The sequence below is a fragment of the Somniosus microcephalus genome, unplaced genomic scaffold, assembly GCF_052327205.1.
Source record: "Somniosus microcephalus isolate GS21.2 unplaced genomic scaffold, FLI_Smic_1.0 unresolved_chr5, whole genome shotgun sequence".
Lineage (NCBI taxonomy): Eukaryota > Metazoa > Chordata > Chondrichthyes > Squaliformes > Somniosidae > Somniosus > Somniosus microcephalus.
Genome location: NW_028225183.1, coordinates 48,890,611 through 48,913,696, shown reverse-complemented (window position 1 = coordinate 48,913,696; position 23,086 = coordinate 48,890,611). Strand labels below are relative to the sequence as shown.

Below are 23,086 nucleotides of genomic sequence, written 5' to 3'. Positions count from 1 at the left end.
AGAAAGTGGCGGCTATTTCCTAGATTCGAAATGTACAATTAAATTAATGCAAAATGAATTTGTACAGTGCCTTTTCTGTTAATATATCTCAAAACGCTTTACACGTTGAATTACTTCTGCAGTGTGGTGACAGTTATGTAGGCAAATGTTTTAATTAATATTACTATTTGATATGTGTATGAACAGTTGCTTATGGTGTCTTTATATTGATTTAAAATTTAACACTGTAGTGCTAAGTTTTTTATTGGTATAAATGTTTTGTTTCGAGAAACGTGCAATAATTTGTAATGTAGTTTGATTACAAATAATAAAGTTCATTATAATTCATGTAAAGAAAAGCTGAAAAAGGAGTGAGAAATGGGAGATTGATATAGAACAGAGAGAGAGCGAGAGAGAAAGGGAGAAAAAGAGAGACTGAAGAGTGAAAGAAAGGCATAGACGAAATGGAAAATCAGGCCTCAGAGAGAGTGTGGCACAGAGATATGATGAAAATGAGTTACATAAGACAGAGAGAAAAGGGCACAAACCAATAAATGGAGAGACAGAGCTCACAAAGGCACCCAAAAATAGAGATTAAATGAGAAAAAAGAGAAACGAGAGAAAAAGATACAGAGACTAAATGGAGAGAAGGAACACAGACAGAAAGACACGAAAGAAATGGAGAAAAGCAGACAGAAAAAAGAGAAATATAGTTTAAGTCAGAGAGAATGAAAATGAGATGAGAGGTAGAAAGAGAGACACAACTACTGATAGAAATAAAGATGTTTACAAAACAGAAAGAAAATAATGAGAGTCAAACAGTATGGTGCAGAGAGGCTGAGATGTAAAGGCATCGGAAAGAGAGTAAAGAGGATGAGGTACACAAAGAGAATTGGAGATAGTCAGATGCAAACAGAAAGAGAGAGCAAAATTGTAGGCGGGCTGGAAAGGTAAAAGGACAGAACAAGCCAGAGTGCGAATGCGATGAATGGAAAGAGGAGACAAAGAAGGCAGAGACAGAGAGGAGACAATTAAAGTAATTCGCAAAAGAACCAGAGGCGAGACGAGTAGAATTGTTTTACACAGTGAGGTGTTATGATCTGGAATGCACTGCCTGAAGATGGTGGAACAAATTCAATAGTAACATTCAGAAGGGAATTGGATACATAATCTAATGAGGGAACATTGCAGGGCTATGGGGAAAGAGCAGGGGAGATAACGAACTGGAGAGCTCTTTCAAAGTTACAGTACAGACATGATAGGCCGAATGGCTTTTTCTATTCAGTAAGTTTCTATGAAGACATGCAGCAGCATTGACATAACGAATGAGACACAGAGAGAGAGAGAGAAAGCAAAGGGTGACATAAACGGGAAATAAAACAACGACAGACAGAAATTAAAAGATTCTTGAATTAATGAGACTGAAACAGACTGGGATTAGCAGATATTCACGGAAAGACAGAGAGAATAAAAGGCAGACAGATACCAATACAAACAGGGTGGAGGAGACAGGAATGAGAATAACACACATAAAGCACCAGATAATACTTTTCAAACAATCATTGTAATCAGCCTGGAGTATGGGAGTGCACACTAGCAGAGCAGCAGCAGATGAAGTAGGCGGGCCATTTAATGTATGTTCTGGGATAACACACTTTTGGTTTTGGTTTTGACAGTTATAAGGTGATGCCTAGAGGCTGCACAATGATGTCACTCAGTGTTCTGTAACTGTTCCTGCCCATTTCTAAGTGCATGAGTTTTCCCTACTCCTCAGTGAAATGCATAACTTGCCCAGTGACCTGTTCTTATCAGGGTTGGGGAGCCACGGGGCCGTGTAGATACGGGGCCATGCTCTCCGGGCAAGGTAGGTTCTGGACCCAAGTGCAGAAACCAGGCTAGAGGCAGGTATACAATCTTTAAGGTACTTTACTAGATTCACACATAACTAGATTCATACAAGGAACACAACAATATACATAGAACTCGAGACAAGTTACAAAACGGCTAGTCAAGAATAGGAACTCAGGACAGCTTCCATGAGGCAACCTACTTGTCCATACTGAGCTGGGATAAGCTTACCACAAGCGCAACCAGCTTGCCGAGACGAGACTCGAGACAAGCTATCACGAGGGGCTGCCACAGGGGTAACCAGCTTATCAATACAGAACTCAAGACAAGCGCCAACATGGCAACACGCTAGTCCAGCCCAGCACCTTATCAAGACTAAGAAAAACAAGAACGCAGACTTAGATACATCTTAAATACAGAGCTCGAGAACCATGGCAGCCAGCTAGTCAAAGCCAGCAGCCACAGAGCGAAGGCTAGTCCCCGGTTCCCCGATTAGGACTGAGCACAGAGGAAAGCAACCACAGAACTTATATACCAAGAAAACCAGGTGAAACCCATGAACAGCTAACAGGCCGTTAAGAATTAACACAGGAGGCTAGGAACGATTAACAAAGGGCAAGAAACAATTAACAAAGGAACAAACAAGTGAAGGTGCCATCTAGTGGTTATAGAAGGAACTGACTGGTACCCTCACAGGACCCCCTCCCCTAGGAACGGCTCCTGACGTTCCCTCTGGACAATCAGGCTGGCGACAGCGAAAATCCCTGAGGAGTTCAGGGGTGCCAATACACAGGTCGCTACTACACAGGGCTCGAATACACAGGGCTCAAATACACAGGGCTCGAATACACAGGGCTCGAATACACAGGGCGAATCTTCTTAGCTTTTCAAGCAATGATATTCCCCATTCCAACTGTTCACAAACTGCAGATGTTCAGATATCTCAAGACAGAATCAACCTCCTCATCCACTAGCGGCAAGGACATGTCGTGACAATCATATGACCAAAATCTTTGTAAGCAACGGAGTCATCATTCTCCAGAGTTAGCGCGCTCAATGGATTCTATTTGTCCAGGAGAACTCGAAGGTATCCCATCCAGGAGAGCTCAAAATTTATCTTATCCAGGAGAGCTCGAAAGTTATCTTGTCCAGGACAGCTCGAAAATTCAACTTGTCCAGGAGAACTCGAGAGTCTATACGATCCAGAAGAACTCGAATGTTTAACCTGTCCAGGAGAGCTTGAGAGTTTAATTTCTTCAGGAGAGCTTGAAAACTTAATTTGCCCAGAAGAACTTGAAAGTCTCTCTTTTGTAGGAGAATTTGAAAGCTTAACACAATCAAGGTCCAAAAAACTTGAAAGTTCACTTGAATTTAACATAGGAGACTTGAAAATTTACTCAAAAAATCTAACACAGTAGAGGCCCAGGAAGCTTGAGAATTTACTTGGGGTTTAACACAGTAGCGGCCCAGGAAGTTTGAGAATTTACTTGGGGTTTAACACAGTAGAGGCCCAGGAAGCTTGAGAATTTACTTGGGGTTTAACACAGTAGAGGCCCAGGAAGCTTGAGAATTTACTTGGGGTTTAACACAGTAGAGGCCCAGGAAGCTTGAGAGTTCACTTGGGGTCTAACACAGTAAAGGCCCAAGAAGCTTGAACGTTAACTAGAAAGTAAACACAATGAAGGCCCAGGAAACTTGAAAGTCCACTTGAAAATTTAACACAGAAGACTTGAAAGTTCACTTGAAAATTTAACACAAGACTTGAAAGTTCACTTGAAAATTTAAACACAGAAGACTTGAAAATTTAACACAGTGGGGGTCTTCTTCCTAGGAGACCCAAAAATTAAACACCGACACCGCGGGGAGTCTTCATCCTAGGAGACCAAATATTTTCCCAAGACAGCTCAAAAAATTAACTCGAGAGATTCAAACCTTAGCTGATTGGTCTCTGCTGGGTCCATGTATGGCTCAGTCCTACTGTCAGGGTTGGGGAGCCACGGGGCCGTGTAGATACGGGGCCGTGCTCTCCGGGCAAGGTAGGTTCTGGACCCAAGTGCAGAAACCAGGCTAGAGGCAGGTATACATTCTTTAAGGTACTTTACTAGATTCACACATAACTAGATTCATACAAGGAACACAACAATATACATAGAACTCGAGACATGTTACAAAACGGCTAGTCAAGAATAGGAACTCAGGACAGCTTCCATGAGGCAACCTACTTGTCCATACTGAGCTAGGATAAGCTTACCACAAGCGCAACCAGCTTGCCGAGACGAGACTCGAGACAAGCTAACATGAGGGGCTGCCACAGGGGTAACCGGCTTATCAATACAGAGCTCAAGACAAGCGCCAACATGGCAACACGCTAGTCCAGCCCAGCACCTTATCAAGACTAAGAACAACAAGTACACAGACTTAGATACATCTTAAATACAGAGCTCGAGCACCATGGCAGCCAGCTAGTCAAAGCCAGCAGCCACAGAGCGCAGGCTAGTCCCCGGTTCCCCGGTTAGGACTGAGCACAGAGGAAAGCAACCACAGAACTTATATACCAAGAAAACCAGGTGAAACCCATGAACAGCTAACAGGCCGTTAAGAATTAACACAGGAGGCTAGGAACAATTAACAAAGGGCTAGAAACAATTAACAAAGGAACAAGCAAGTGAAGGTGCCATCTAGAGGTTACAGAAGGAACTGACTGGCACCCTCACAGTTCTATACTGCAATAAATGAAAATATACTGATCCGCCGTGTTACTAAACTGGACAGGGTTCCGCAGCACAATAAGAATAAGAAAAACACTACCAATCTGAATTATAGCTCAGAAAATGCTGGGAAATCAGAGCAGGTCAGAAAGGTTCAATGTTATTTCATTTGCGTGTGGACAATTGTCTTCCCAATTCAAACATTGAGTCACAGACAGATCTATTAATCGATACCCATATAACTAGATGTGAGTGTGTGTGTGTTTGAATTGATAAATGTAGACTCACAAACACAGGGAGGGACCATGAGTAGAGGGGTAACATATTATCTCAGTCCATCATCCCATACACATAAATAGAAAAACAAGGGCAGCCAAAGAACATAATTACAAAAGAACAAATTAATCAGGAGCAGGAGTAGGCCATACCGCCTTTCAAGCCTGCTCTGCAATTCAATAAGATTATCGCTGATGTTCGATCTCAACTCCACTTTCCTGCCTGATCCCCATGTCCCATGAGTCCACTGGAGTGCAAAATTCCATCTAAAAGGAGAGTGCTCTCTAAATGACTAACGATATAGTGATTAAAATGAAATAGACAAAGTAAGCTTATGATAAACTTCCAGCTCAAAATACAGCAGAAAAACAAGCTGAACACAAACGCTAAAGAAACAAGCTGAAAAAGGAAATAAGACGGGCAAAGAGAGTGTTTCAGAACAGATTAGCTGGTAACATAGAAGGGGACCAAAAATCTTTTATAAATACACAACTAGTAACGTGCCAGTGAAAGGAAGGGTGAGGCCTATTAGGGACAAAAACGGAGTGCCTGCATCTGTTTTCACTACAGCAGAGGATGCTGTGAATTAAAACAGTAAAGCAGGAGGTAGTACTCAAAATGAATAGGATAATAATCGATAATGAGGAGGAACTTAAAATGTTGGCAGCGCTCAAAGTAGAAAAGTCACCCGGACCAGATAGGTTGCATCCTTGGCTCTAGAGGGAGTAAAGATATAAATTATGGAGGTCCTGGCCGCAAAATTCCATACCTCTTTGGATATGGGCGCGGTGCCAGAGGACTGCAGGATTGCATCTTTTCAGACATGTTAAAAAGGGTAGAGGGATAAACACGGCAATTACAGGCCAGGCAGCCTAACGTTAGTGGTGGGGAAAGTTTTAGAGGCAGCAATCCGGGCAAAAATTGATTGGCATTGAAAACAATATGGGCCAATAAATGAAAGCCAGCACGGATTTGTTAAAGGCAAACCGTGTCTGGCTAACTTGACCGAGTGACTTGCAGAAGACATGGATAATGCTGAGGAGGTTAGTGCGGTTGATGTTGTATCGATGGATTTTAAAAGGCGATTTTAAACTATCACATAATAGACTTGTTAGCAAAATTGAACCCATGGGAATAATGAGTCTGTGGCTCCATGGAGACGAAATTGACTAAGAGACAGAAAGGAGAGTCTATTGGGAAACAGTTGTTTTTTCAGACTATAAAAGACTGGTTAGGCCCCATCCCTTACAAAATTCTAGTAAATCCCCACTGCAGCATCTCTAAGCCCTTGACAGGCTTTCTAAAATTTGGTGCCCATAATTATGGGGGTAGGCGAGTATGTGGAGTAATCAGATCAGCCGTGAACTTATTGAATGGGGGGGCAGGCTCGAGGGACCGAGTTGGCCAAATCTAATCGGTGATCTAATCCTGCTTTAAGTCGTATGTTTGTGTGTAAAAATTAAGTTTTTTGAAAAATAAATTTAAATAATTTAAAGGGGATAAAAATAAACTTACCTTATTACACAGGTTCTTTGATGTTTAAATGATGGAAACTTTTTTCCGCTGCTCTAAACTCTTATGTATCTTTTACCATGTGTAAGAATTCTATGGCCTTTCAGCGGGCAGCAGTTGTGCAAAAAGCGCAACTCCCCACCCACGGAGGCACTTTCCTTAAATCAGCTGCAGATCTGTGCCCAAAAAAAGGGTTTGCACTGATATTTGCACTCTGAGATAACAGGGTAAGAAAGGGATTGCTTTGGTTTGAAAATCACAGTTCTGCTAATTTAGTCGAGGGATACAGTGATTAAAAACTGTGCAGGTCACAGCTGAACATGGCAGCGTTAGGTAATGCTGGGCTCTGTGATGTGGGTGTCGCTGTAAATCACGGCATTAATTGACCATCCATATTTGGCCATTGAGAAGTGGTGGAGGTCCTTCTTGTTAAACTGCGGCAGTCTGTGTGCTGAAGGTGCTCCCACACTGCTGTTCGGGAGGGAGTTACAGGATTTTGACCCATCGGCGATGAAGGAACAGCGATATATGACCAAGTAGGGCTGGCGTGTAACTTGGAGGAGAAATTGGCAGTGAAACTCTAACCATGCAACTGCTGTCCTTCCTCTACTGGATGATGCTGGGAACGGATTTTGGAGGTGCTGTCAACTTCCAATCCAGCTAAAGATGTAGTGAAACTCAATTTAATTAAGCTAATATATCTCCAATCGCTAACTTATTGCTGTACAACTCAACAATATTAGAGCTGCTCCGTTTTCACTGCAGATGAAGCGAGTTTATATTCATATCACTAATAAATAATACACATTGTGCACTTCGTGAATTTAGCACAGTTTAATTTAACAAAACTTTACAGTACTTTGTAGCCAACTAATACAGTGAACTAACTGGAGTATGTTTGGAAAATTGTATTTGTTTATCTCTGAAATAGATCCTACAGGTAAAAACCGGGATGAGGTCCTAAAAGCTGAATATAGGAAGTTAGGAGGTAAATTTTAAAATAGGACCTCAAAGGTAGTAATCTCAGGATTGCTACCAGTGCCACGAGTAGAAAAGAAGGATATTTCAAATGAATACGTGGTTAGAGGAATGTTGAAAGGGGGAGGAATGCAAATTCCTGGGACATTGGAAGCGGTTCTGGGGGATGTGGGACCAGTACAAACTGGACGGTTTGCACCTGGGCAGGACCGGGACCGATGACGTCGGGGGAGTGTTTGCTGGTGCTGTTGGGGAGTGTTTATACTAAAGCGGCAGGGGTCTGGGAACCTGTGCAGGGAGATAGAGGAAAGGGAAGCAATGATAGAAGCAAAAGACAGGAAGGAGAAAAGCAAAAGTGGCAGTCAGAAAAATCACGGGTTTAAATCAAACATGGCCACAGTAAATAATAATTCTAAAAGGACTAAGGGTGTTAAAAAACAAGCCTGATGGCTTTGCGTCTTAATGCGAGCAGCATTCATAATAAGGTGGATGAATTAGCTGTGTAAACAGATATGATATAATTGGGATTACAGAGACATGTCTCCAGGGAGACCAAGCCTGGGAACTCAACATCCAGGGGTATTCAATACTCAGGAGAGACAGGCAAAAAGGAAAATGAGGTGGGGTAGTTTTGCTGGTTAAAGAGGAGATTAACACAATAGTAAGGAAGGATATTATGATGATGTGGAATCTGTATTGATAGTGCTGATAAACAACAAGGGGCAGAAAACATTAGTGTGAGTTGTAAACTGACCCCCAAATAGCAATGCTAAGGTTGGGGATGGCATTAAATGGGAAATTAGAGATGTGTGCAATAAGGGCACAGCAGTTAGCACGATCAACTTTAATCTACATATAGATTGGCCTACCCAAATTAATAACAATACTGTGGAGGAGGAATTCCTGAAGTGTATACGGGGTGGTTTCTTGGACCATTATGTCGAGGACCGAACTAGTGATCAGGCCGTCTTAGACTGGGTATTTTGTAATGAGAAAGGATTAATTGGCAATCTTGTTGTGCGAGGCCCCTTGGGGCGGAGCGAATATAATATGATAGAATTCTTCATTAAGACGGAGAGTGAAGTATTGATTCAGAGACTAGGGTCCCGGATTTAAATAAAGGAAACTGCGATTGTATGAGGTGCGAGTTGGCTTGGGTGAATTGGGCAACGTTACTTCAAGAGTTGACGGCGGATAAGCAATGGCAAACATTTAAAAATCGCATGAATGAACTACAGAATTTGTTCATCCCTGTTTGGCATAACAATAAAACAATAAAGGTGACTCAACTATGTCTAACAAATGAAATTAGGGATAGCATAAGGTCCAAAGTGAGGACATATAAATTGGCCAAAAAAAGCAGCAAACCTGAGGAGTGGGAGCAATTTAGGATTCAGCAAAGGAGGTCAAAGGGGTTAATTAAGAGGGGGAAATAGATTATGAGAGTAATCTTTCAAGGAACATAAAAGCGGACTGTAAAAGCTTCTATAGATATGTAAACAGTAAACGATTGGGGAAGTCAAGCGTAGGTCCATTGCAGTCAGAATTAGGGGAACTTATATAAAGGGGAACAAAGAAATGGCAGGTTAATTAAATACATACTTTGGTTCAATCTTCACAAAGGAGGACACAAATAACCTTCAAGAGTTGTCGGGGAACATAGGGTTTAATGAGAGAGAGGAACTGAATGAAATCAGTACTTGCAGGGAAATGGTGTTACGGAAATTGACGGGATTGAAGGCCGATAAATCCCCAGGGCCGGATAGTCTACATCCTAGGGTATGTACGGAAGTGGCCCTAAAAATAGTAGATGCTTTGCTGGTCATCTTCCAAAATTCCATAGACTGTGGAACAGTTCCCATGGATTGGAGGGTAGCTAATCGAACCCCACTTTTCAAAATGTGATAGAGAGACAACGGGGAATTATATACCAGTAAACCTGACATCGGTAATGGGGAAAATGCTAGAGTCCATTATAAAAGATGTAATAGCAGAGCACTTCGAAAACACTGACAGGATCGGACAAAGTCAACATGGATTTACAAAGGTAAGTCGTGCTTGAATAATCTACAGGAAATTTTTGTAGATGAAACTGATAGAATAGACAAGGGAGAACCAGTGGATGTGGAGTATTTGGACATTCAGAAGGCGTTCGATAATTTCCTGCATACGAGATTATCGTGCATAGTTAAAGCACGTAAGTTACTGAAATGGATAGAGAACTGGTTGGCAGACAGGAAGCAAAGAGTTGGAATAAACGGGTCTTTTTCCGAGTGGCAGGCAATGACTAGTGGGGTAATGAAGGGATCGGTGATAGTACCCCAGCTATTCACAATATATATTAATGATCTAGAAGAAGGAACTAAATGTAACATCTCCAATTTGCAGACGACACAATGCTGGGTGGGCGTGTGTGTGTGAGGAGGATGCTGAGAAATTCCAGTATGATTTGGACACGTTGGCTGATTGGGCAGATATATGGCAGGTACAGTATAATGTGGATAACTGCGAGGTTATCCACTTTAGTGGCAAAAACAGGAAGGCAGATTATTATCTGAACGGTAATAGATTGAGAAAAGGGGAAGTGCAACGAGACATGGGTGTCCTTATGCACCAGTCGTGGAAGGTAAGCATGTAGGTGCAGCAGGCAGTTAAGAAGGCAAATAGTTTGTTGGCCTTCATAGCGAGAGGATTCGAGTACAGGAGCAAGGATGTCTTGCTGCAGATGTACAGGGCCTTGGTGAGACCACACCTTGAGTACTGTGTGCAGTTTTGGTCGCCTTATCTGAGGATGGATGTTTTTGCCATGGAGGGAGTGCAGCGAAGATTCACCAGACTGATACTGGGATGGCAGGAATGAGGATGAGGACAGATTGGGTCGATTGGTCTTATAATCGCTGGTGTTTACAAGAATGAGAGGTGGTCTCATTGAAACTTATAAAATTCTAAAAGGACTAGATGGACTAGATGATGGAAAGATGTTCCCGATGGTGGGGGAATCCAGAACCAGGGGTCACAGTCTAAAGATAAGTGGCAAGCCATTTAGGACAGAGATGAAGATGAATTCCTTCACCCAGAGAGTGGTGAACCTGCAGAACTCTCTACCACAGAAGGCAGTTGAGGCCAATTCATTAAATAAATTCAAGAAGGAGTTAGATATATTTCTTAAGGGTAAAGTGATCAAGGTATATGGGGAGAAAGCAGGGACAGGTTACTGAGTTTGGATGATCAGCCATGATCTCCTTAAATGGCGGAGCAGGCTCGAGGGGCCGAATGGCCTACTCCTGCTCCTATCTTCTATGCTTCTATGCTTAATTATCAGTTTTGGAGGAGGCACAAACTATACCTTTTTCTTTCCAAAGAATAATATTACACAATGATTTAGAGGCCCTCACTGAATTCGGACCCTTCCTGGCCAGCGCTAAGCAAACGGAACATTTATGTAGAATGAACATCAGCAGGAGAGATACATGAATTAAATGAGGGCAATGAGCAAGCAAGCTTGTGCAATGAATATAATTTAAAAGAGCACCAAACAGCACGGATTCATAATTTAATGAATCGATGCTACAATTTGATTGGTCTGATCTGCACATTATGCATTTCCAGAGTTTAGTGAGGAGAGGGATTTGCAGCATAATCGAATGACAGCTGATAATCGTCAGTTGTTAAATGAACAGCATTCAGCAGACCATTTGCTGCCCATGTCATTCATTCACTCACTCATTTATTGCTGTCTGCCTGTCAGCCTATCAATCTGTCTGTCTGTCTCTCTGCCTGTCTGTCCGCTGGTCTGCCTGGATCTCGCTCTCTCTCTCCCTCTCTCTCTGTCTATTTATTTATCTATCTATCTGAAGGTCGTGCTGTCTATACAAGAACGCATGTCATGTTAATTACCGATTGGATTTTGTCAACTGGAAATCGTTACGAAAAAATAAGCAGTTGAAAATAAGCTACAATTTGAAACAAATAAATGTTAAAGAAATCTTAAAGATAGGCTCAGTTCCACGAACTCGGGAGATTTCAAACTTCTAGAGAATCGAGAACACAGATGGACTGCAACAATTAATCTATATTTGAGTAATTCCAAAAGTGAATGCTTTATAAGTTTTCCTATCGTTATGGATGTGAATCATTAGAGAAAATGACACTCTCTGCCTCTCTTTCACACACACGCACATAGAAGACTATTGATAGCAAGAGTTATAGAGATGTTTTATATCCACGTTTGATATTAAAAGTAAGTCGTTCCGATTTGGTGCACTTTCAAACAATGCAGTAGAAATAACGTCACATGTAGATGGCATCTTAAATTTCGTCTTTTTACAATGTAGTCTCTCTCTTGCCCCTTTCGACAGAATATGTATCTGCAGTAACATCATCTGAGAAAAAATAAAGTAAATGGCTATCAACAAGGCTGCTCAAGCAAGTGAATGACTGTCACTCATATCTTCACGACACTAATCGACCAAAGAACTTGCAGGGATGATACCAGGAATGCGAGGGAATACATATCAGGAACATTTGAACAGTCTGTGTCTCTTTTCTCTTCAAAAAAGGAGGCTGAGGGATGAACTAATAGAGGTCTTTAAAATTATGAAAGGTTTTGATAGACTGGTTACAGAGAGAAAGTTTCCACTTCTGGGAAGCGCATAACTAGAGGTCATCAATATAAGATAGTCACCAAGAAATGTAATAGGGAATTCAGGAGAAACTTCTTTAACAAAAGAGTGCTTAGATTCTGGACCTCGCTACGACAGGGGGTGGTTGAAGCGCAAATTACAGCTGAATTTTACGGGAGGCTAGAAAATATACGAGGGGGAAGGGAATAGAGGGTTATGCTGATAGATTTAGAAGAGGTAACATGGAAGGAGTCTCGAGTGGAGCATAAACGCAGGCATGGACTGGTTGGGCTGAATGGCTGTGTTTCTTTGCCGTAAATCCGACGTAAACCTATGTAACCCTATGTAAATCAAATCTCCTCTCAACCTTCTCTGCTCTAAGGTGAACAACTCCAGCTTTTCCAGTCTATCCATGTAACTGATGTCATTCATCCCGGGAATCATTCTCGTAAATCTTTTCTGCTCCTTCGCTAAGGCCTTCACATCCTTCCTAAAGTGTGGTGCCAGTATTTGGACGCAATACTCCAGTTGAGGACGAACCAGTGTTTTAGAAAGGTTCATCATAACTTCCTTACTTTTGTACTCCATGTCCCTATTTATGAAGTTCAGGATCCCGTATGTTTTTTAACCGCTTTACCAAACTACCCTGCCACCTTCAACGAATTGTGCACATATATGCCCAGGTCTCTCTGTTCATCCACCCTTTTAAGATTTTACGCTTTATCTTCTATTGCCTCTCCTCATTCTTCCTACCAAAATATATCACTGTGCGCTCTTCTGCTTTAAAATATTTTTTGCTGTTAGCGCATCTTTTGCTGTGAAAGTTTGATAACTCAATAATGATTGTGACATGTTAAGTTGCAATATTCCCAGGGCGATTGAGATTCTACAAGAGGGGAATTGATTCAAACAGAAGTGGAAAGAAAATAAATCAGCTGGGGATCTCGTTCCAAAACCTGGGCTTATCGCTGAAATGTCACTCTGTGATACCAGAAGAAGAAGGGTTGGTTTGAAATTCACATTTCTGCTAATTTAGTCGAGCCATAAACTCTTTAAAAGGAGCGTACAACTCCCATAAAGCCTGTGGGTTTTCATTTCTCATAAAGTATTTCAGTGTTGCTGGGCTCTAGGATGTGGGCATCGGTGGCAAGGCCGGCATTTAGTGGCCAACCCCAGTTGCCCTTCAGAAGGTGGTGATCAGCATTCTTCTTGAACATACCTGTGGTCCCACAATGCTGTTCGGTACAGACTTCCAGGACTTTAAGCCGTCGACGATGAAGGTTCGCCAGATATATTTCCAAGTCAGTATGGTGTAAGACTTGAAGGTGGAACTAGGAGATGATGCATTTCTCATGCAACTATTGCCATCGTCGTTTATGATGATGGAGGTCGCGGGTGTTCGAGGTGTAGTCGAAACGCAATCCATTTAGGGATTTGGAAACCTAAAATATACTTAACTTAAAATATTTTGCATATAAGGATGATTTTTACAATCTTGTTATGCAGTTTCGGTTATCTGACTGAGAATCCGTAATCTGACAAGGCCAGCCTGTCTGGCGGTACCTCATAAGGTGAATATATACTCAGTGGTGTTAAAATTCTGGCAGGGTGAAGACATTTGACATTATATATTTCGCTGTGGTAGCTTCAGAGATTTAGGGAGCAAAGTTGGGACTTAGATTGTGTGATGGTAACAGGCAGCGTGCAGTTCCCCTGTCAGAAGGTCTGATCTTCACATCACAAATTATTGGGCCTCTCAGCTCCATCACAAAACATTCCCACAGTACTGAGTTACAGGGGCAATTGTAAACTAGCACCATATTACGCTCCATTCACGTCAATAGGGGCTATAATTGGGCGGAGAGTAAAAGGAGAGGCGGATCCCCATCCAGCACTTTCCCGGCTGGAGGATGCAGTTAAATTTACCATCCAAGTGTCGCCATGGGCAGTGAGCTCATGTTTATTCGGCGGGGTTGAATTCACAAAATTCCGACACAATGGAGTAAAAATTCGTTCTGTACAGTAGTCCAAAACAGGCGCTAGCTCAATACAAATTAGTTTTACACATCACCGGGTTTCCGTCCCCATTGCCTACAATGGAATCAGAAATTGGGTGGTTGTGAAACGGTGGCCGATTCCCTTTCGCCCGTTTTTAGCTACCGCCCGTGACGATTTTCACCCATTATTACAGTAACACCGTTTGCCGGTAATAGATTCAAAGCGAGTGCATGCAGGGACCAGTGTTACAGGGATTTGGTCTAGAGTGGAGCAATAATATCAAAACCCATTCGGTTTTATTCCTCTCTCTGAATATTAAACCATTCATTTTGTTACATGATTTTATAAAAATACCAAGAGCTTGAAAAAAACTTACACAAATCTTCTGCTTCCTGTCACTCACCTGCTATAGTAACCGTCACAGTCATGCTGCAATGAGATTCTAACCACCTTCCTAAAGAGAGGGAGTGAGATAGAGACAGAGATAGACAGGCACAGGTTGAGAGAGACAGAGAGAGCGACAAAGCGAAAGAAAGCATCCAGAGAGAGGTAGGAAAAATGAACATATTAAAGGGATTCGCAAAAGACGTGGAAAAGAGCGCACAACAGAAAGAGAATGAGGCAGAAAGATGACTAACAGGAGTGGAAGAGAAACAGAGAGAGAAGGGCTGCGAGAAGCATTGAGCCATAGAACGAGGGGGAATTAGCGAGACTGGATAAGGGAGATAAAAGTAGAGCGAGAGCTGAAAGGAGGACAAGTCTAAGGTCTGCAACGTACTATCTGAAAGGGTTGTGGAATCAGATCCCATAGGAACTCTGGAAAGGGAATTGTACAAGTACTTGAAGCTGACTGATTTGCAGGATTAAGGGAAACGTTGAAGAGTAGGACTGAAATCGACAGCTCTTTCAAAGAACCGACACAGGCACGCTGGGCCAAATTGCTTCCTTCTGTGCTATAAATCTTCATGATTCTGTGATTGTGTGATCAACCGAAATATAAAAGGGATTTAAATTAGTAAGCTGAATTTGAATTGGAGTTGCTCGCCGACAGATGGCGCGTATGCAACTTTACCGGTATCGAATGTTGCAACCAAATTGCTGGATAACAGATAAAAGCGATTGTGGAGACATCTCTGTATTCTCACTCTTTGTGAAAAGCGAAATTCAGTGTTTTAAAAGACAAGATATGTGTTTGCTTTGGCTCAGTGTTTATCACTCTCACATCTCTGAGGACAGACGATTATGGGTTCCAGCATCATTCCAAACATTTGAGCTCATAATCTGGGCCGGCACTCCCAGTGCAGTATTGATGGAGTGCTGCACTGTGTGTTATACCATCCCTTGGATGAGTCGTTAAACCAAAGTACTTTTGGCCCTCCCCGATGAAAGGTAAATAACACATGGCACGTTCGGAAGAGTAGGGAAGTCTCAGTGTTCTCTTGTGTCAAGGATGCAGTAGATGGGGCTTTTGCACATGACGAGAACAGAGGGTGCATGAGAGATAGGAGAGAAATGACATGCAATTCAAGACCAGGGCAGGGGGAGCGGGCTAAGGGGAGGTAGCTCAAACAGCAGAAGCAGCGGAACGGATGACCATAGGGATAGAGAGGTAACCTAAGATAGCTGGCACACAGAGGTAGTGGGGGCGGGTTGGGGGGAGGGGCGCCAGTCCTGAATCTGGGGAGCAGAGCTTATCTGGAGGGAGAAGTTTAGGAAGCACAGTCGGGCAGCAATATCAGATGGTTGGTTTAGTGAAGCTGCCATGGAAATTGAAACCACTGAGGGCCAGGAGTCACTCAACAAGAGGCTTTGGGATCCAAGGAGAAAATAGATTGTGATATGATACCATGATGGGACTGCGGTTCGGTCGAAAACTGTGAGTTAAGGAGAGACCCGGAGAGAAGATCATGGAGAGGAAGTGAATGGAAGAGAAGCTAACAGAGGAGCGAGAGTAGAGTCAATGGTGAGATCTACTGACTGGGATCACAGTGCTACCACTGTGGTTCTGGTGGGGTAGGTGGTGGAATGTACAATCCTGTAAGTAGGGTCCAGGAAGGTTCAAGATGTTGCCACTGTGAGCTCAGTAAATGCCAGAACGTCAGTGCCGGTGTTTATGATCCACACGAGCCTGCATCACCCCTACTTCATCTAAACCATCAATATATCCTTCTAGTCCTTTCCTTCTTATGTGATTATCCAGCTCCCCTTTAATTAAATGCATCCATGCGTTTCACCTCAACACTTCCTGTGGTAGCGAGTTTCACATTCCCACCACTCTCTGGGTAAAGAGTTTCTCCTTAATTCCCCATTAGCTACATTAGTGTCAATCTTATATTTATGGAACTTCTTTCTGGTCTCCTCTGCAAGTGGAATCATCTTTTCTACGTCTGCCCTGTCAAAACTTTTCATAAACTTAAAGATCTCTATCAGATCCCATCTCCATGCCTCCATTTTCTAGAGAAAAGAGCGCAAACCTGGTCAATCTTTCCTGATAGTAACAGCATTTCAGTTCTATTATACTCCTTGTCAATATACATTGCAACTTCTCCAGTGCTTCGATATCCATTTTATAATATGGAGACCTGGACTCTGCACTGTTCTCCAAGTGTGGTCTGACCCTGGTTCTGTACAAGGGTAACTTCCCTGCTTTCCAATTATCGGCCTCTAGAAATGAATCCCAGGGTTTACTTTGCTTTCCTAGAATCAGATCATCTTTAAAATTTATGGCACAGAAGGACGCCATTAGACCCATCGTGTCTGTGTCTACCGTTATCTAGCCATCTAGCCGTATCACAATTTCCACCTCTTGGTCCATAGCCTTGTAGGTTATGGAACTTTAAATGAATAGCCAAGTACTTTTAAAATGTGACGAGGGTTTCTGCCTCTACCACCCTTTCAGGCAGTGAGTTCCAGAGCCCCAGCACCCTCTGGGTGAAACATTTCTCCTCAACTCCCTTCCAATCCTTCTACAATTACTTTAAATCTATGCCTCCTGTTTATTGACCACTCTGCAAAGGGAAATAAATCCTTCCTATCCACTCAATTCAGGACCCTCATCATTTTATATACCTTATTCAAATCTCCCCTCAGCATCCTCAGTTCCAAAGAAAATAACCCCAGCATACTCAGCCATTCTAATTACACGTATATTGCTTGTTCCACTTGGATCCTTCCACCACACACTTCTCATATTATATGTATCTTTATATATATAAATGTATATATATAATGAACCATCATACTGGATGGAAATTGATAGGTGCGCTGGTTGATCCATTGAAGAGTCTAAAGGGATAGTGGAGGATTACTTGAATGGGACGAATAAGTATTTTGTGAGATTAGGCCTCAGCAAGAGGGATGGTGTGAAGATCAGCAACAGAGAAGTAGCGGGAGTTGGTGTTGCTGCTCGCATGAAACGATTGACAGAGCTTTCGATGTCCCTTTCGGGGAATGCCAGGAGAGGCACAGAGGGTCACTGTGGACTTGTTCACGAATAATTCAATTGTAGAAATGCACGGGATTGGAAAGCTAGTGGAGTAGTGATGTTTTTGGACAATGTCGGTTCAATAAATACAGAAGAGAGAAATAAAGAAAAGTATCAGTAAAAGGGGTATGGGACTGGTGACATATTGATCCTTGACCTCTTGCAGTCATGTCTGGCTCATGCCACATGTTAGTATATGGGTTGCTAACAAAATGATACACTTGTGTGATCAAATTCAGTAATCGTGACATTAAGTAGAGTATTTGTCCGGTAAATCACATGGAACTGGATACAACCTTTTGACGTTTGTAGCGAAGTGATTAGAACTTAGGAGAGAGAGAACAAGGATACTGGACCGTAATCTAATTAGCAGGATATGACAAGTGGTTTCCCCAGATTCTGTAAGATGGCCTTATGCTTTCACTGCATTAATCTATGAGTTACAGGAATGAATAGAGTTCTGTATATCCATGTTAACTGACGACACTGTAAATTCTGTAGATAGCAGCAGAATATTGCGAAGGGAAATTGCTAGATTAAGTGAGTCGGCAAATCTCTGGTCGATTCTGTTAAGTGTGAGGGGAGAGTGAGGTGACCCACTTTCAACCAAAGCAAGATATATATTCCACCTGGAGCAGTGCGCACTTTTTTAACACAGATCAGTGTAAGGGTATAGAAAAATAGGAACCGAACTAGGCCATTGAGACCCTCGAGCCGGTTTCGTCATTCAATTCGATCATTGCTGACCTGTTTCCAATCCTCATCCAACTGCCTTGGTTTATAACACTTATTAAACTTGCTTTAAAAAATCTATCAATCTTAGTTCTGAAATTTTCAATTGATTATTCCAAACCGACTTGTGGGTGAGAGATAAAATCCCTCTAAACCTCAGTCCAATTAATTTAAATCTATGCCACTGGTTATTGACTCTTGGGCGAAGGGAATTAGGTCCTTCCTATCCACTTGTTCTAGAACCCTCATTATTTTATTCACCAAAATTTGGTCTCCCCTCAGCCTCCTCTGTTCCAACGAAAACAACGCCAGCCTATCCACTCTTCCCTTATAGCTAAGATTACCCAGCCCAGGCAACATCCTCGTAATTCTCATCTACACCACCTCTAGAGCAAACACATCCTTCCTGTAATGGGATGACCAGAACAGTATGCAGTATTCCAGCTGCGGCCTAAATAGTGTTTTATTCTTTCCAGCAAGACATCTCTGCTTTTATATTATATGCCTTGGCTAATAACGGAAACTATCTTATATGCCTTCTTCACCACCATATAATAATAATAATAATCAACTTTATTGACATTGTTAGTGCACAAGTGCAGTACAACGACATGTAGGCTTGCGGCTCCCGACAGTGTACATTTAGATTAAGACATTTGAACATTCAACATTCATTTGGATTGTAATACATTAACATAAACATATTAAAGTACATTGGCAGATGTGCATGCTTTAGAGTTTATTTGTGGAGTTCAGTAGGATGACAGCCCTGGGAAAGAAGCTGTTCCTAAATCTGGTCGTTCGGGTGCGAATGCACCTGTAGCATCTCCCAGATGGCAGGAGGGCGAACAGACTGTGGCTGGGGTGAGTAGGGTCTTTGATGATGGCCCGTGACCTCCGTAAACAGCGTTTCTGGTATATGTGCTCTATGGTCGGTAGCCGGGTGCCGGTAATGCGTTGGGCAGTTTTGACTACCCGCTGCAGGGCTTTCCGGTCATAGTAGCTACAGCTGTCATACCATACTGTGATACAGTTCGTCAGGATGCTCTCTATTGTGCAGCGGTAAAAGTTAGAGAGGATCAGGGGTGACAGGTTACATCCCTTCAGCCTCCTTAGGAAATATAGGCGCTGCTGGGCCTTCTTCACCAGAGAGGAGGCATTGAGGGACCAGGACAGGTCTTCCATGATGTGGACTCCGAGGAACTTAAAGCTGTCCACCCTTTCCACCACAGCCCGATGGATGTGGATGGGGGTGTGACTTCCGCCTTTAGACTTCCTGAAGTCCACAATGATTTCTTGGGTTTATAGGGATTTTTAGGGTTTTTAGGAATTTAGGGATTTGTAGACATGCACTCCAAGTTCCCTCTGATCTTCTGCACCTCTCAGTGTCCGACCACTTCTATTCTATTCCATTGCCTTGTTAGTCCTCCCAAAATGCATCACCTCACACTTCTCCAGGTTGAATTCCATTAGTCACTCTTCTGCCCACCTGACCAGTCCATTTATGTTTCCTGCAGTCTGCAGCTTTCCTCTTCATTATGAACCACACGTGTAATTTTTGAATCAACCACATGGTCTTTCGTATTGTATGTTTCATCGCTATTTTGTGAACTCTGTTTTTAATTATGTTCCTACCTGTCCACTAGATTTTAGTCATTTCTGTACTTTGAACCTTAAATCTCTCCGATCCTCTACTTTTCCCAGCTTTTCACCAATTAAAAAATCAAGAATCTTGTTTTCACGTCCAAATTGGAAGACCTCCCACCTTTTCACGTTAAATTCCCTCTGCTACAGTTTACCCCCTCACCCAATCTATCAATATCCATTTAGAACTTACTGCTCACGTGTGTATAATTTCCTCTGTCACGTAACGTATTTTCGCCTGCAAACTTAAATATACGGCTCCCTATTCCTCCATCAAAGTCAGTTATAAATATAGCGAAAAGCTGAGGTCCCATTTTAGATCCCTGGGGATAACATTAGGCACATTCTGCCAATGTGAGTACAGACACATTATCCCTACCATCTGTCTCCAAAAAAATTACCATTTCATAGAATCATTGAATCATAGAAAGTTACAGCATGGAAGGAGGCCATTTCGTCCCATCGTGCCCGGGTTGGCCAAGAAAGAGCTATCCAGCCTAATGCTAGTTCCCAGCTCTTGGTCCGTGCCCTGCAGGTTAGAGCATCCCAATTGCACATCCAAGTACTTTTTAAATGTGGTTATGGTTCCTGCCTCTTCCACCCTTCCAGGCAATGAGTTGCAGACGCCCGCAAACCTCTGGGTGAAGAAATCTCCCCTGAAATCTCCTCTAAATTTTCTCCCAATTACTTTAAATTTGTGCCACCAAGTATTTGTCTCATCTGCTAATGGAAATATGTGCTTTCTATCTACTTTATCTATTTTATACACCTCAATATGGTCTCCCCTCAGATTCCTCTGTTCCAATGAAAACACACCCAGCCTATTCAGTCTTTCCTCATAGCTAAGATTCTCTACTCCCGGCAACATCCTTGTAAATGTCATTTGTACCTTCTCTAGTGCAATCACATCATTCCAGTAATGTAGTGAACAGAACTGCACGCAGTACTCTAGCTGAGGCCTAACTTGTGTTTTATACAGTTGAATCATAACCCCGTGTTCTTGTAAACTGTGCCATGGATAATAAAGGTAAGCATTTCGTAAGCCTTCTTAACCACCTTATCTAATTAGCCTGCAGTCGAAGGTCCCTCTGTTCATCTACACTATTCAGTGTCCTATCATTTAATGTGTATTCACCTTCGGTGTTATCCCTCCCCAAATGCACTCACACTTTTCCGGATTAAATTACATTTGCCACTGTTCTGCCCATCTGAAAATTTATTGATAACTTCCTACAGTCTACAGCTTCCTTCTTCAGTATCAACCAAAAAAGTCGATTTTAGTATCATCTGCAAACTTTTTAATCAGAACCCCTATATTCAAGTCAAGATCATTGATATACACCACAAAAAACAAGGGACCTATTACTGAGCCCTGTAGAACCGCACTGGAAACAACCTTCCATTCACAAAAACATCCAGCAACCATTAAAATCTGCTCACTGTCTCCGAGCCATTTTTTAATCCAACTGGACAATTTGCCTTGGATCCCATGGGCTATTTAATTCGTGACCAGTCTGCCATGGGGATGTTTATCAAAAGCGTTGCTAAAGTCCATATAAACTAAAGCAAACGCATCTATCTTCTTGTTACCTACTCAAAAAATTCAATCAAATTCGTCAGACATGACCATCCCTTAAGAAGTCCATGCGGATTATGCTTGATTAATCCGTGTCTTTCTACGTGAAGATATATCCTGTCTATCAGAATTCTTTCCAATAATTTACCCACCATGCAGGTTAGCCTGACAGGTCTGTTATACTCGATGTATTCTTTTCATCCTTTTTAAACAAATACACCACATTAGCAGTCCTCTAGTCCTCTGGCACTACACCTGAAGCGAGAAAGGATTGAAAAATGTTGGTCGGGGCCTCTGCCATTTCCTATTTTGCTTCGCTTAGCAGCCTGGGATACATTTCATCTGGGCCTGTACATTTAACCACTGTTAAAGCTGCTAAACCTCTTAATACTTCCTCTCTCACTATGTTTATTTCATCTAATATTTCCCACTCCTCCCCCCTGAAAGCAATGTCTGCTTCGCCCCTCACCTGTTTGAAAACAGATGCAATGTATTCATTAAAACCCTACCGATGTCTCCCACCTCCACACACAGATTAACCGTATGGTCTCTAATATGCCCTATCCTTTCTTTGGTTATCCTCTTACACTTAATATATTTATAATTCATCTTTGGGTTTTCCTTGACTTTAATTGCCAATAATTTTTCATGCTCTCACTTTGCTTTCCTAATATAATTCTTCATTGCACCCCTGCACTTTCTGTACTCCTCCAAAGTTTCTGGAGTATTTAGCCCTTGGTATCTGTCATACACCTCCCTTTTTTATTATCCTATCCCGTATGTCTCTAGACATCCAGGGTACTCTAGATTTGTTAGTCCCACCATTTTCCTTTAAGGGCATATCTTGGTCTTGTCCCTCAGTATCTCCTCCTTGAATGCCTCGCATTGCTCTGACAGTGATTTCCGTTCCAGTAGCTGTTTCCAGTCCACTATGGCTAAATCCCCTCTGAGTTTAGCAAAATTTGCTTTTCCAAAATTTAGAATTTTTGTTCCTGGTCTATACTTGTCCTTTTTCATAACTACCTTAAATCTATCAGAGTTATGGTCACTAGCACTTCAGCTTGGTACATACTGGCTAAAAAATTCTCCTGGATGCATTTAAGAATTTCACACCCTCTATACCCTTCACACTAATTTATCCCAGTTAATATTGAAGTAGTTCAAATCCCCTACTATTACTGCCCTATAGTTCTTGCACTTCGCAGGAATCTGCCTATGTATTTGTTCTTCTACCTCCCTCTCACTGTTTGGAGGTCTGTAATATATTCCCTGCAGTGTGATCGCCCCTTATTTGTTTCTCAATTCGACCCATATGGCCTCGTTTGATGATCCCTCCAACATATCGTCCCTCCTCACGGCTGTAATAGTTTCTTTAATTAATATCGCGGTTCCCCCCTCCCTGTTTACCCCCCTCCCTATCCCGTCTGAAATTCCAGTAACCAGGAATGTTAAGCTGCCATACCTTCCCCACATTCAGCCACGTTTCTGTAATAGCTATAATATCATAGTCCCATATATCTACCTCTGCCCTCAGTTCATTTGCCTTCTTTGCTGCACTCCTTGCATTGCAGTATATACCATTTAGTACAGGCTAACCTCCTTGTTGACTAATATCTAGCCCTTTATTCCTCTGACCTTCCAATTTACTTTCTACGTTTTTGTTTTCCAATACCAGTTTTTCTTCCCTCCCTAATGATTCTATAATTAGGTTCCCATCCCCCTGCCAAGC

General features: G+C 42.2%; 1 protein-coding gene across 1 annotated transcript in view; it reads right to left on the bottom strand.

Moving 5' to 3' along the window:
* The window catches only part of LOC147088186 (Fc receptor-like protein 5), a 509,517-nt gene that overhangs the window by 457,590 nt on the left and 28,841 nt on the right, over positions 1-23,086 (bottom strand). The window contains exons 2-3 of the mRNA XM_085977795.1: positions 14,994-15,019; positions 14,325-14,375 (exon numbers count right to left, since the gene is read on the bottom strand). Coding sequence (XP_085833921.1) covers positions 14,325-14,375; positions 14,994-15,019 — 77 coding nt within the window. The remainder of the gene's footprint in view (positions 1-14,324; positions 14,376-14,993; positions 15,020-23,086) is intronic.